Below are 12,716 nucleotides of genomic sequence, written 5' to 3'. Positions count from 1 at the left end.
TGGAGCTGGAGGCGGGGTGCGCTGCGGTGCATGCCGGGACGCGGTTGCTCATCTCCGCCTTCAGCCTCCATCAGCCGCCGCTGACCTCTGACAGCAAACACGGAAGCAGCATGGCGTCCAACGGCAGCAGCAGCAGCAGCAGATCACAGCACAGGCTGAGGATCATCGCCGGACACTTGCAGAAGCGCACAGAAGATCAACACACCAGTCTCTCCGCGCAAAACTGCAGAGCCGAGTCTCCCGGATCCAGCCCGAGCCGCCAGACACCGGTGCCCAGGAGGAGGTGCGTGTGTGCGGGGCTCAGTCCCCGGTGCCGCTCGCCTTAAAAACATGCATTATACACACAAACAAACAGCGCGTTTTATTGGAGTAAAGCGGTTACACTGTATCTCTGTGTGTGAGAGAGTGTGTATGTGTGAGTGTGTGTGTGTTTGAGGTCCAAACAAAGTGTTCATTCATCCTGGAGGAGGGCGCGGTGTCTGTGCACTGATGGACACTCATTTCTGGACATATTTCACAATTCCGATATATCGCGATAATAAACACACAATATCGTGAAAGTCCATAAGTTGTTGTTTATATAGAGTAAATAACTTGAAAACTCTGATAATATAGGCTATGCTGATATATTTCAATGCTATCGCATGCCAGTTCCTCACTTTTTTATTTAGTGGCTAATTTTACGATTAGCTAATTCACCACTGGCAATGCTTCCATTCAAAAATGCTAATTAAATTAATGCGCAAATCAGGAATATCGCATAAAACATGTGCAAATAAAGCAGCGTTTTCAAAGTCAAAGACAACAAAATCATCACTTTCTGATTAACTTGCGGCAAATATCAACAGTAAAAATAAAAATTTACTGCAGTAGGATGAGCTGTGTCAATCTTTTCGTTATTTAATAAATTACTTACGCCTCAGAACACAATGCTGACACTTGTATTTATTCTTCTGCGTGCTGTTTGTGTTGCTGTAACACTTCTGAAACACTAGCTAGCAGCAGGTTTGTGTTTCTTGGCGGGTGTTTTGTTTATTCTGAATGCTACTAGTAGCTAAAACTCGCTCATTCAGAGGCGGAAACTAGCAGACGTGCAACAGCTTTAATCATAAGCTAAACACTAAACAAAAGTTTCCATCTGGGGCCTGTTTCAGTAAGGAGGTTCAATCACCTCAGAGTTTAAACTTGAACCCATTTCTGTAAGGAGGTTAAGTGACAACTCTGAGTATTTTAACCCTGAAATGAGAGAAACTATAGGTTTTCCATTTCAAAATGGAAGAAAGCAGGGTAAGTCAAGCCTGTTTCTGAAAGAGAGGTAACTTTAATGCCTGGTTTATAATTCTGCGTCAAGTGACCGGCGTAACCCACAGCGCATGCATCGCACGTAGCTGTGCATTCATACTTCTGTGGGCTGTCTCTGTTGGTCTGCATTAACACTTCAGAGACACTAGTTGGCAGTGAGGTGTAAATGTTCCTCTGTGTCGAGTTTCTTTGCTGGTGTTTTGTTTTTTCTGAACGCATCCTGAATGTACAGGTGACTCAAACTCGCTCATTTTGAGGCAGGAACCGGCGGACGTGGAACAACTTTAACTATAAGGTAAACACAAAACAAAACTTTCCATCCGGAGCTCCTTCACGGGACTCCACACTTGTAAACAATCGCTCCATCTGGCTCACGCAGCTCTCGGTCCCGCCTAGACTAGTCAGCGCTACCAAGCCGATCAATCACAGAGCTTGTGTGACGGTCTTGCTTGGGCTGTCCTCTTACTGTACACTGTACAATGGAGACAGACGGCGCGTGTAAATAGTTGCTGGATCACAAAGAAAATGACCACCTCCACAGCAATGCTTCGTTAACTCTGCTCTGTTTTATTTAAAACAGTTTTATATATTTTTTATATGCCAATGAATTCTTTTTAACTTTGTGATCGTATAGTGTAAATTTTAACAGATTATGAAAAACATAACTCACTTTGAATTTTACATGACAAATTAATGAATCACAATTCTCAATGTACAATCACTGATTGTAACAGAGCAATACAATTCAACTCCAAAAGTAAGGAAACTTCCCCACCGAGTGGAGACTTTTAGTAACTCGTTTTGAGTAAGAAGAAAAAGAATTACAAACAATTAATTTATAACATTTAACACGTACCTGTACAATGGAGACAGACAGCGCGTGTAAATAGTTGCTGGATCACAAAGAAAATGACCACCTCTATATGAAACACAAGACAAACTGATTTCAATCAGGCCTCGTTATATAAACACGTTATAAACTCAAGATTGAGCAGCACACTCGACGCCAAACACAACTCAACAGTGTCCCAACATATTCATTGAAACATTAAGTCACATTAAAGCTAATATTTATGTGTTTTAAACACTTATTAATGGTCATTTTCCACCCGGGAGGAACGTGCAGCTTACCCACAGCAATGCTTTGTTAACTCTGCTGTGGGCCGTCTCTACTCCACACGCTTATTACATCACGCACACTCTAGAGGGCGCTGTCCCCATTTAGGCATTAATTTAACACACTTATTTACTCCGTTACACTTGCGCTTTGCGTCGATGCGACGTGTAGTTACATTTTTTGAAAGGTGCACGTCAGCGACGGCGTAGGGCTATGCGTCAACGAGTAGGCTGCGCCATAGCATACGTGTGCGCTTGACGCAGAAGTATAAATCAGCCTTAACTCAGAGTCTGTTACCAGGTCACTTAATCTGTGGACCTGACCTGGTTTTCTAAATTTCTAAATCTAAGTCTTACGTTTCCACCCACCTATTTTAATGCTCATTTTGGTTATGCTTATTAAAAAAAACAATTGATGGAAACATCATGATGCGCATAACTTAAAAAAAATATGCAAAAAAAAAAATGCGCATATCTACTGAGTGGGATAAACTTTATATATGATAAAAGTTGCACATAAATTGCGATGAAAACACTTTTACTGAACAAATTCCAGTGTGTGCATTAAAAAAAAAAGGTTTGTTTATAAGAGATCATATGATGATGAGTGTGTGAATAGACAAACGCAGGCTGAGCACACTGCAGAACATCGGGAATGTTGTTTTGGTCATTCTAAAGCGCCTTAACTGTTTCAGTATTAATGTTATTATATTATTAATGACCTCCAGAGTGTCAAGAGCATCGTCTCATGGCTTCAAACGCCCCCACATGCTCATTGTGTGTCAGCATTGTCTTCAGAGGGGCGAGCACATTTATTAAATAAAGAAAAGATTGACGCAGCGTCTTCTACCGCAGTTTTTAATTCTGTTTTTAGTGTTGATTGATATTTAGCGCCTGTTAATCAGGAAGTGACGATTTTGTTCTGTTTGATCTGTTGGATGAAAACGTGGCTTTATTGGCACGTCTTTTATGCGTTATTCCAGTTTTGCACAAAAATTGAATTAACATTTTTGGATGGAAACATAGCTATTGCCTACATTTCAGTCACACAAAGAACAAGAATTAGGACTGCTAGCTGAGTTTTAATTGAATTGTTGGTTGCAGCAGGACCTAATAATAACACTTCTGTTTTATTTACATTTAGTTGCAGAGAGTTATTTGTCATCCAGGTCTTAATGTCGGTCAGGCATAGGAAAAGACTTTCTAATGATAAATCTTTTCCTAATAGTGCATAAGTATGCGATTTAGGACGCAGCTTCTGAGTGGGTCTACTCAAAGTTGATTGGCCCAACTCAGATCAGCTGTTCTGAAACTGAAAACGCTGAGTTTTTAATCTCACGGTAAAACAACTCAGAGTTCAAGTTTAAACTTAGAGTTGGTTGAACCTAGTGAAACAGGCCCCTGGTCAATCAACTTACACTGACTCAGAGTTAAGCGCGCACACCGTGACTCTAAAAAGGCATTATCAATGAAGCGCAGATATTACGAGTCACCATGGCACTATTACGAGTCAGCATTTCATTCTCCAGCTAAAGTTAATGTGCTCATGCAAACTCATAGCAAACATGAGTGTATACATTTAAAACAGCAACACCACTGCATCAGTGAAACAGAGACAGCTAGCATGGGAAAACAGCAGCTCAAGCTAATGCGTATAATTTTACATTTAAAGTATTTAGATATTTAAGTAAAATAAAAAAAAAGCAATGCAATGTGTGACATTTATTGACTTTTCACTTAAAAAAGTGGGGAATTCCCATAATTTTGAAGTTATTTCAGATGTAATTGCATTAAATTGCATAAAATAGGCTACCTTGATGAATAAAGGGAGTACGCCGAAGGAAATAATTCTCCATTATGAAGGAGTGGTTTGTCACTGCTGGTGTCTTCAGTGCGCATTATAAACTCTCATCATCAGCCCTTAAAGCTATAGGTCACCCAAAAATAGTTCCCCTCGTCATCTCCGCAGCCTCAAGTAAACTAGATATTAAAACCAGGGCAGTTTTTCCACTTAATAGCTGGATTTAGGTCTGTTTCTTACACAAAAGATGTCGGAAATAGGTTGCACTTTATGTACAGCTGTCTGTATTATTGTACGGGCCATAGGTTTAGTCTTATGGTGTTTTTAGAGCTTGTCGTACACGTTCATAGATTGAAACGAGCCTTTTAAATGTTCTCTAATAATTGTATTTGATTTTTTTAAATGTATTTCAGAGGTACGAGGTAGGATAGATTGTCATTGTAATAAATTATAATAAAGAATAAACAGTAAATGTTATAAATCACTGCATGTCGTTTTAATCTCATAGCTCTAGTTTTCTTGCAGTTGTCAGTGTAAGTGCATGCATATATTATTTTCAATGTTTTTCTACAAGTTGTTTACATACATTTAAGCTCGTAAAATACTTTAATTGTCTCAGTGTACATGTAAAAACATCTATACTTTCTCAAAGAGTCTCAAACAGACTCGTTCTTTCTAATCCTCCTTTCCAAGCTCTCTCAGAACCGTCGCTTTATGTCTCGCAAGACTCATAAACTCGCAAATTCTGGGAATGAAGTTAGAAGTTCAATATATAACTGGAGTCACCTTCTGAGGTGTTTTATACAGTGCAGGTGGTGTCAAAGCAGTTTTATAGGGATAAACATGCACTAATAAAGTCAGCCATGAGGTTTCATGATTATAAACATGGTGCAAAGTGTTTAGATCAGCAAAAGCCAGACTCCGGAAAGAATCAAGTTTGTGAGAGATTAAACCAGGACTGTAGGCTACTACATACTGCTGTTAAAAACTAACAAGAGTGATGTAAGAAACAATCCTGGTGCGGTTTCTGCTGTTAGAATCTAGCCTAAAGAGATGTTTAAAACTAGCCTAGAGCACGTCTTCTTCAAAACCTAGCCTAGAGCACCCTCTACTGTTACAAACCTGCTTTAAGTGATGTTAAAAACTCACCTAGAGTGCCCTCTGCCCTAAAAACTAGCCTAACGAGATGTTAAAAACTAGCCTAGAGCGCCGTCTGCTGTTCAAAACTAGCCTAGAGAAATGATAAAAAAATAGCACAAAAATGCTGTCAGGTGTTAAAAAGCTAGCCTAAAGCGATGTTTAAAACTAGCCTAGACCACGTCTTCTTCAAAACCTAGCCTAGAGCACCCTCTACTGTTACAAACCTGCTTTAAGTGATGTTAAAAACTCACCTAGAGTGCCCTCTGCTGTTAAAAACTAGCCTAAAGAGATGTTAAAAACTAGCCTAGAGCGCTGTCTCATGTTTAAAACTAGCCTAGAGCGCCGTCTGCTGTTCAAAACTAGCCTAGAGCGCCGTCTGCTGTTCAAAACTAGCCTAGAGCGCCGTCTGCTGTTCAAAGCTAGCCTAAAGCAATGTTAAAAACTAGCACAAAAGTGCTGTCTGTTGTTAAAAGCTAGCCTAAAGTATTGTTTAAAACTAGCCTAGAGTGCCGTCTGCTGTTCAAAACTAGCCTAGAGCGCCGTCTACTGTTCAAAACTAGCCTAGAGCGCCGGCTGCTGTTCAAAGCTAGCCTAAAGCTGTTAAAAACTAGCACAAAAGGGCTGTCTGTTGTTAAAAGCGAGCCTAAAGTGATGTTTAAAACTAGCCTAGAGCGCCGTCTGATGTTTAAAACTAGCCTAGAGCGCCACGCGCTGTTCAAAACTAGCCTAGGGCAATGTTAAAAACTAGCACAAAAGTGCTGTCTGGTGTTAAAAGCTTGCCTAAAGTGATGTTTAAAACTAGCCTAGAGCGCCGTCTGCTGTTAAAAACTAGCCTAGAGTGCCGTCTGATGTTTAAAACTAGCCTAGAGCAGCATCTACTGTTAAAAACTAAAAAAAATATAGCCTAGAGCGTGTCTACTGTTAAAAAATTGCCTAAAGTGATGTTAAAAACTAGCTTAGAGCACCGTCTACTTTTCAAAACTAGCCTAGAGCACCGACTACTGTTTAAAACTAACCTAGAGCTCCTATTGTTGTTAGAAATTAGCCTAAGTGATGTTTAAAACTAGCCTAGAGCGCTGTCTGCTGTTAAAAACCAGCCTAGAGCGCCACCTGCTGTTAAAAACTAGCCTAAAGTGATGGTTAAAACCAGCCTAGAGCGCCACCTGCTGTTAAAAACTAGCCTAAAGTGATGTTTAAAATTAGCCTAGAGCGCCACCTGCTTTAGAAGCTAGCCGAGAGCGCCGTCTGCTGCTAAAATGTCTAGTCGTGATTTTTTTTTAAATCTAAGAACCGAGTACCTATTAAACAGCACCTGAAAGTCCGGTTTTTGAGTCTACAAAGGGAGACACCCTGGTTTCAGACATGTGCTTTCACTGGAAGTGATGATGATGATGCTTTTGTAAACGGGAGGTGGTGTTGCTTAATTTTGCCTGTACAGTATGTAGTTTCAGCAGAGGCTCTTAATGGGCAAGTTTAGCTGTTGTGTTGTATATTAAAGACTACAATCTCTCTCATCTACAGCTCCAAAACACTTGTGTTGTCACTGATACTTCCTGTTATATTCTAGAAAGAAGAAAAACTCAAGAATGCTGGAAAAACAGCCAGTGACTACCAAATATTTGTTTTTTTGTCCTACTATGGATGTCAATGGCTGCATTTTTCAAGACATCTTGTCCAAACAGGAGAAAATGCATAGCCTGCATCCACTCGAGTGTGATTTAATGAAGAGTAAATGTTCATGTTTGGATGAACTGCCCCTTTAAGAGTATTAAGAGGTATTGGTCAGGCTGTCAGCTGTTATGAGTGGGCATGTGAAGTGGTCTCATCACTCGCTGTATTTTTGTATGTCAAAAGTTAGTGTGAAAAGCTGCGCTGTGATTGGATGAAGGCCGGGGTGGCCTGACTCTGTATTTGCTAAGAGTGAAAAACAGACTTCCCTCATGTGGGATGAAGACGCTGCACTGACATCTAGTGTTAGATGTGAGGTAAAAACAACAACAGAGCCCCAGCGGAGTTATTTTACCACACTGTAAAACATGTCTGTTAATTAATAGTTTGCGTATTTTGGGTTTATTTATGGTTGTGAATTGCATTATGGGATGCTGTTCTCTGCTCTGTTGACTTTTAATGTTGAAAATTCAACTCTACAGTTTAACAGAGTGGCTTTTATTGACATTTTATTCGTAATATAAAGATTAATATTTAGAGAAATAAGTTTGTAAAATACCAGAAAATGTGCTGCAGCTTATTACAGAATTTCTGTAGTGAAATATACAACACTAACTCAATCAATATAGCACTGCAGACTAGGCATGGGATGATGACCGTGTTCAAGGTATAACTCGATTTGGAAAAGTCAAGGATTTAAAACCGCCAACATTTTCTGTAATACCGTTCCTAAGGTATGTGTAAGAATTTTATTTACTTTTTGTTGTTGTTGTTGTTTTTTAGGACGACAACAGAATCTCCAACAGAAAAGATCTCCAAAGATGTCGTTTTAAATCGTAAAGAAATCTGTTTTTGAAACTAATGAAGACAGCAGAAGTCAATGATTCATTTCCAGTATTTAACCTGACATGTTAACTTCTCCATAATATTTTAAAATCTTTCCAAAAATAAAATGTATTGTGTTCAAAGGTGGAAACAAATTGTTTTTTTTTTTTTACGTAGACATTTAAAAAGAATATATTTTACAGCAGTAATCACAAGAGATGGGTGACTCAAGTCACATAAGTCAGACTTAAGTTGCAAAATTTAGGACTTGAGACTTGCTTGACAAATATCCAAAAAAGACTCGTCTTGACTGTCGTTACTTGAGACTTGGACTTGATTTAAATGACTCAAAATAACTTGTTTTTGTTAAATAAATAACTGTTTGTAACTCCCACCTATAGTAATCACAATATCGTGATACCGTGATATTTTTATCTAAGGTTATCATAGCGTCAGAATCTTATAGACCTTTTTCATGGCTGCTGCATGGAGGGCGCCATAGCGACCAGCGTCTTCCGGTAGAATGCTAAAAACTTCCGTTCACAGTGTGAACAACTGGTAGTTTGTGCACCGAAAATGGGTTTCAATAACGTTTTTAATGGATAACAGAGTGTTTTTGTGACACACAACTTAGAAATGTGTCTGTTAAAGCCGTTATAATCTGTCACATGTGGTTCAAGCGCATCAGAAATACGAGAAAAACATTCTCCTAGTTCACGTGTCTGCCGTCAGAAATACAGTGTGTGTGTGTGCGTTCCCGGCCTGTCAGCTGTTAGCTCAGCGGCTCTTTAACACAAACACACACACACACACAGAGAGAGAGAGATAGAGGAGCAAACTAGAGTACTGGCATGAAACTTAACAGGTATGAAAGTCGTGCAATTTACAAAAATGAGCAATAAAAGTCTGTTATTGATCCTCTGCTGGCTGATTTGCTGTTCATTCTAATCGCGAGCCGTTTGTGTTTTATTTCGTGTGTTGTTTTCACCACGGTTTGTGTTTTTTTTGTCATTTTGAAATGACACTAGCCTATATTTTCGTGTGTGTGTCAAACATTTTGGTGAACTACATGTGTTTGGGCTGGTTATTTATTTGAAATAAAGAGAAAATGTTGACTTTAGCGATGACGAGGCTTCATTTAAACTGCAGAAGATGCCGTCTGACAACGAGGGCAAAACGCCTCACAGCAGCTGTTTTCCATCCTATTAGATCGCATTTCTTTAAATGATCAGTCCAGGAGATGCTGCTGATGGACAACAGTATTAGTTCAAAGAGGATAAAAGCAGGTAAAATAGATTAAAACTATCGTTTCAAAGCTGTCCAAATGTGACCATTTACACGCATCAGCTGCCGACCAGAACTTCTTCGCATTCTCCTTGCGCATACACACAAAGCATCATGGGTAATTTTGCGTTCCAAGAAAAAGGTCTATACCAGCCCATGCCAACTGCAGACTCTTGGTGTAACGGATCACAAATCTCATGGTTCGGATCACACTTCGGTTTTTGAGTCACAGATCAGCAAAATAGAGGAGACAAATGTCTTTTGCGTTCCATTTATACAAATATATTATTGCAAACACTGTTGATTTAACAAACAGAACCTGTCATTTTAATAAAAATAAAGATCGAGAAAGAGCCAGCTGAAAAAAAAAAATGTTCAATACAGTAGGAAAAACCATCTTATATAGAAACTATAGAAAAGTGCCTTTAAATCACAGGTCTTCTCAGTGTTTAAAAACCATCCCATTCGCTTACACTTGTGGTCTTCACACTTAAGAGTGTGTGTGTGTGTGTGTGTGTGTGTGTGTGTGTGTGTGTGTGTGTGTGTGTGTGTGTGTGTGTGTGTGTTTGCAGACCCGCTGTGTGTTTTTAGCTGAGCGTCGCAGCAGGAGCAGCACATGCACATCACAGCTGTCCTCCAATAATTCTGTATTTACTGCTGTGTGCTGAACATCATCACACACTTGCTAGTGCTTGAGAGTTCACCTACTCTGACATGCACATCGCTCTTTATCTGAGATGTGTGTGCACTGCAAAAAATGCTTTGCTTACTTACAGAACTGTCTCTTAAAGTACTTTACATAAGCTTTAGTATTGAACACATTGTCCTGTTATTTTTCTGGGAGTAATATTTCTGAAGAAGCCCAGTTTGATGAGCTGTTGTCGGTGTCAGCTGAAGGATTTCCCCTGTGACACCAACTATAGGCGCTACGTCACAATCAAGCCCGCACAAGAGCAAGCTCCTGATTGGTTGATGTGGCGCAAATGTCCAAAGTTCAGATTTTCGAACTCGAGCAATTCGCACGAAACGCAGGTAAAGCGCGTCAAACTCGCTTAATCGTAATTGTTTTGGTGACTGTCACTTTAAATTCAAATGAGACAGCTCTTTTTCAGAAGAGGGCGGAGCTATGAATGCCTATGTGTCAGCATAGTGGCAGGTTCAAAACAAGACTAACCGCCTGTGCTGATGAGTGAGAGATGGTCAATAGTGGGCGGGGCTTATTTCTCTCTCTGATGACATCATACAAAGGGAGAATGTCAATCAAAGTGTTTCTGCAGACTGCTTTCATCAAGTCTGATTATAAACAATGCAGTTAACTCATGTTTACCATTATGAGCTGGTTATTTTCACAGGCTGTCCCCACACAACTGTGTTTAAACCCCTTATAAACATGATTTTGGCATCATAGTTCATCTTTAAAAAGAAAGCATATAAACTGTGCGTTATTTTTTGTTTTCTAGGCAGGAAATCATGAAGTGGAACGGCTGGGGTTACAGCGACTCAAGATTTCTGTTTAATAAAAAGGGTCAAGCAGAGTTCACAGGCAAACGGTGAGTGTGACGCACCAAACCAACATGAGTTAGACGAGATCATTCAACATACTGTCCATCTGCAGCCACTGGGGAATTCCTCACACTGAGTGTAACATAAAATGAATTTTAAAGTGTCCTTAATTCATTTATTATGCTACACATTACAGAATTGCGGATACATTTCAAGCGTTTTCTATTTATTTTTCTTATTAATGATATACACTCGCCGGCCACTTTATTAGGTACACTTGTCCAAATGCTCATTAACACAAGTTTCTTATCAGCCAATCACACTGCAGCAACTCAATGCATTTAGGCATGTAGACATGGTCAAGATGATCTGCTGCAGATCAAAGCGAGCATCAGATGGGGGAGGAAAGGAGATTTAAGTGACGTTGAACGTGGCATGGTTGTTGGTGCCAGACGGGCTGCTCTGAGTATTTCAGAAACTGCTGATCTACTGGGATTTTCACGCACAACCATCTCTAGGGTTTACAGAGAATGCTCCGACAAAGAGGAAATATCCAGTGAGCGGCAGTTCTGTGGGCGCAAATGCCTTGTTGATGAGGCCAGAGGTCAGAGGAGAATGGCCAGACTGGTTCCTGCTGATAGAAAGGCGACAGTAACTCAAATAAGCACTCGTTACAACCGAGCTCTGCAGAAGAGCATCTCTGAACACACAACAAGTCCAACCTTGAGGCGGATGGGCTACAGCAGCAGAAGAGCACACCGGGTGCCGCTCCTGTCAGCTAAGAACAGGAAACTGAGGCTACAATTCACACAGACTCACCAAAACTGGACAATAGAAGATTGGAGAAACGTTGCTGCTCTGATGAGTCTCCATTTCTGCTGACACATTCGGATGTCCGGGTCAGAATTTGGCCTCAACAACATGAAAGCATGGATCATCCTGCCTTGTATCAGCGGTTCAGGCTGGTTGTGGTGGTGTAATGGTGTGGGGGAGATTTTCTTTGGGTCCATTAGTACCAATTGAGCATCAACGCCACAGCCTACCTGAGTATTGCTGCTGACCATGTCCATCCCTTTATGAGCACAGTGTCTCCATCTTCTGATGGCTACTTCCAGCAGGATAACGCAGCATGTCTTGAAGCTCAACCATCTCAGACTGGTGAACATGACGATGAGTTCACTGTACTCAAATGGCCTCCACAGTCAGCAGAGCTCAATCCAATAGAGCAGCTTTGGGATGTGGTGGAACGGGAGATTGGCATCATGGATGTGCAGCCGACAAATCTTCAGCAACTGTGTGATGCTATCATGACAATATGGAGCAAAATCTCAGAGGAATATTTCCAGTAGCTTGTTGAATCTCTGCCATGAAGGATTAAGGCAGTTCTGAAGGCAAAAGTGGTCCAACCGATAAGTGTGTGTGTGTGTGTGTGTGTGTGTGTGTGTGTGTGTATGTGTGTATATATATATATATATATATATATATATAATTTTTTTGTTTGTTAAATAGTAATAGCAATTATATTCTAATTATTATTATTTTGTTAATATTGTAATTTTCCATGGTGTAGAAAATTTCTCTTCTGTGCCAAGACATTTTTCTGTGTGTTGACGCCATCTAGTGTCTGTAATCTGCATTGCTGTGTGTGTGTATGTGTGTGTGTGTGTGTGTGTGTGTGTGGACACTGGTGTGATCAGACAGACACAATGCAAATGTTTAAAAAAAATAGAAGCATTGAATTGCTTAATGACATGATTTTATTCATATAGTATGTACACAGTTTTAAGCCATAAAATCAGCATTTAGTGTGTGTGTGTATGTGTGTGTGTGTTGTCTTTAGGTATCGGTTGAGTGGGTTGATTCTGCCGAGTCTGAAGGACTGGTTTGAAGGGACGTTTGGAGCCAGTTTACAGCATAAATCTCCTGCTACTGTGAGTGTAATGGTGTATGTGTGTGTGTGTGTGTGTGTGTATTTGCATGAGTGAGGTTTCTGTGTGTGTTAGTCTGAAATGGCGGGGATGTGTTTGTCTTATGGTGTGTGTCTGTTTGTTTGATTTGGTCTGTATTTGTAATGTGT

The 12,716-nt window shown here is 40.2% G+C and overlaps 1 protein-coding gene across 2 annotated transcripts in view; it reads left to right on the top strand.

Moving 5' to 3' along the window:
* The first annotated feature begins 29 nt into the window (after positions 1-29).
* The window catches only part of agps (alkylglycerone phosphate synthase), a 51,154-nt gene continuing 38,467 nt past the window's right edge, over positions 30-12,716 (top strand). Inside the window, 3 exon segments of one of the 2 annotated variants that reach the window (NM_200113.1) lie at positions 30-283; positions 10,597-10,686; positions 12,480-12,570. In NM_200113.1, coding sequence (NP_956407.1) covers positions 111-283; positions 10,597-10,686; positions 12,480-12,570 — 354 coding nt within the window. In that variant the 5' untranslated portion in view covers positions 30-110. 2 annotated transcript variants of the gene reach the window in all.

This window comes from Danio rerio, chromosome 9 (assembly GCF_052040795.2).
Source record: "Danio rerio strain M-AB ecotype USA chromosome 9, GRCz13ab, whole genome shotgun sequence".
Lineage (NCBI taxonomy): Eukaryota > Metazoa > Chordata > Actinopteri > Cypriniformes > Danionidae > Danio > Danio rerio.
Note: the sequence above shows the minus strand (reverse complement) of the source record. Positions and strands in the feature narration are given on the sequence as shown.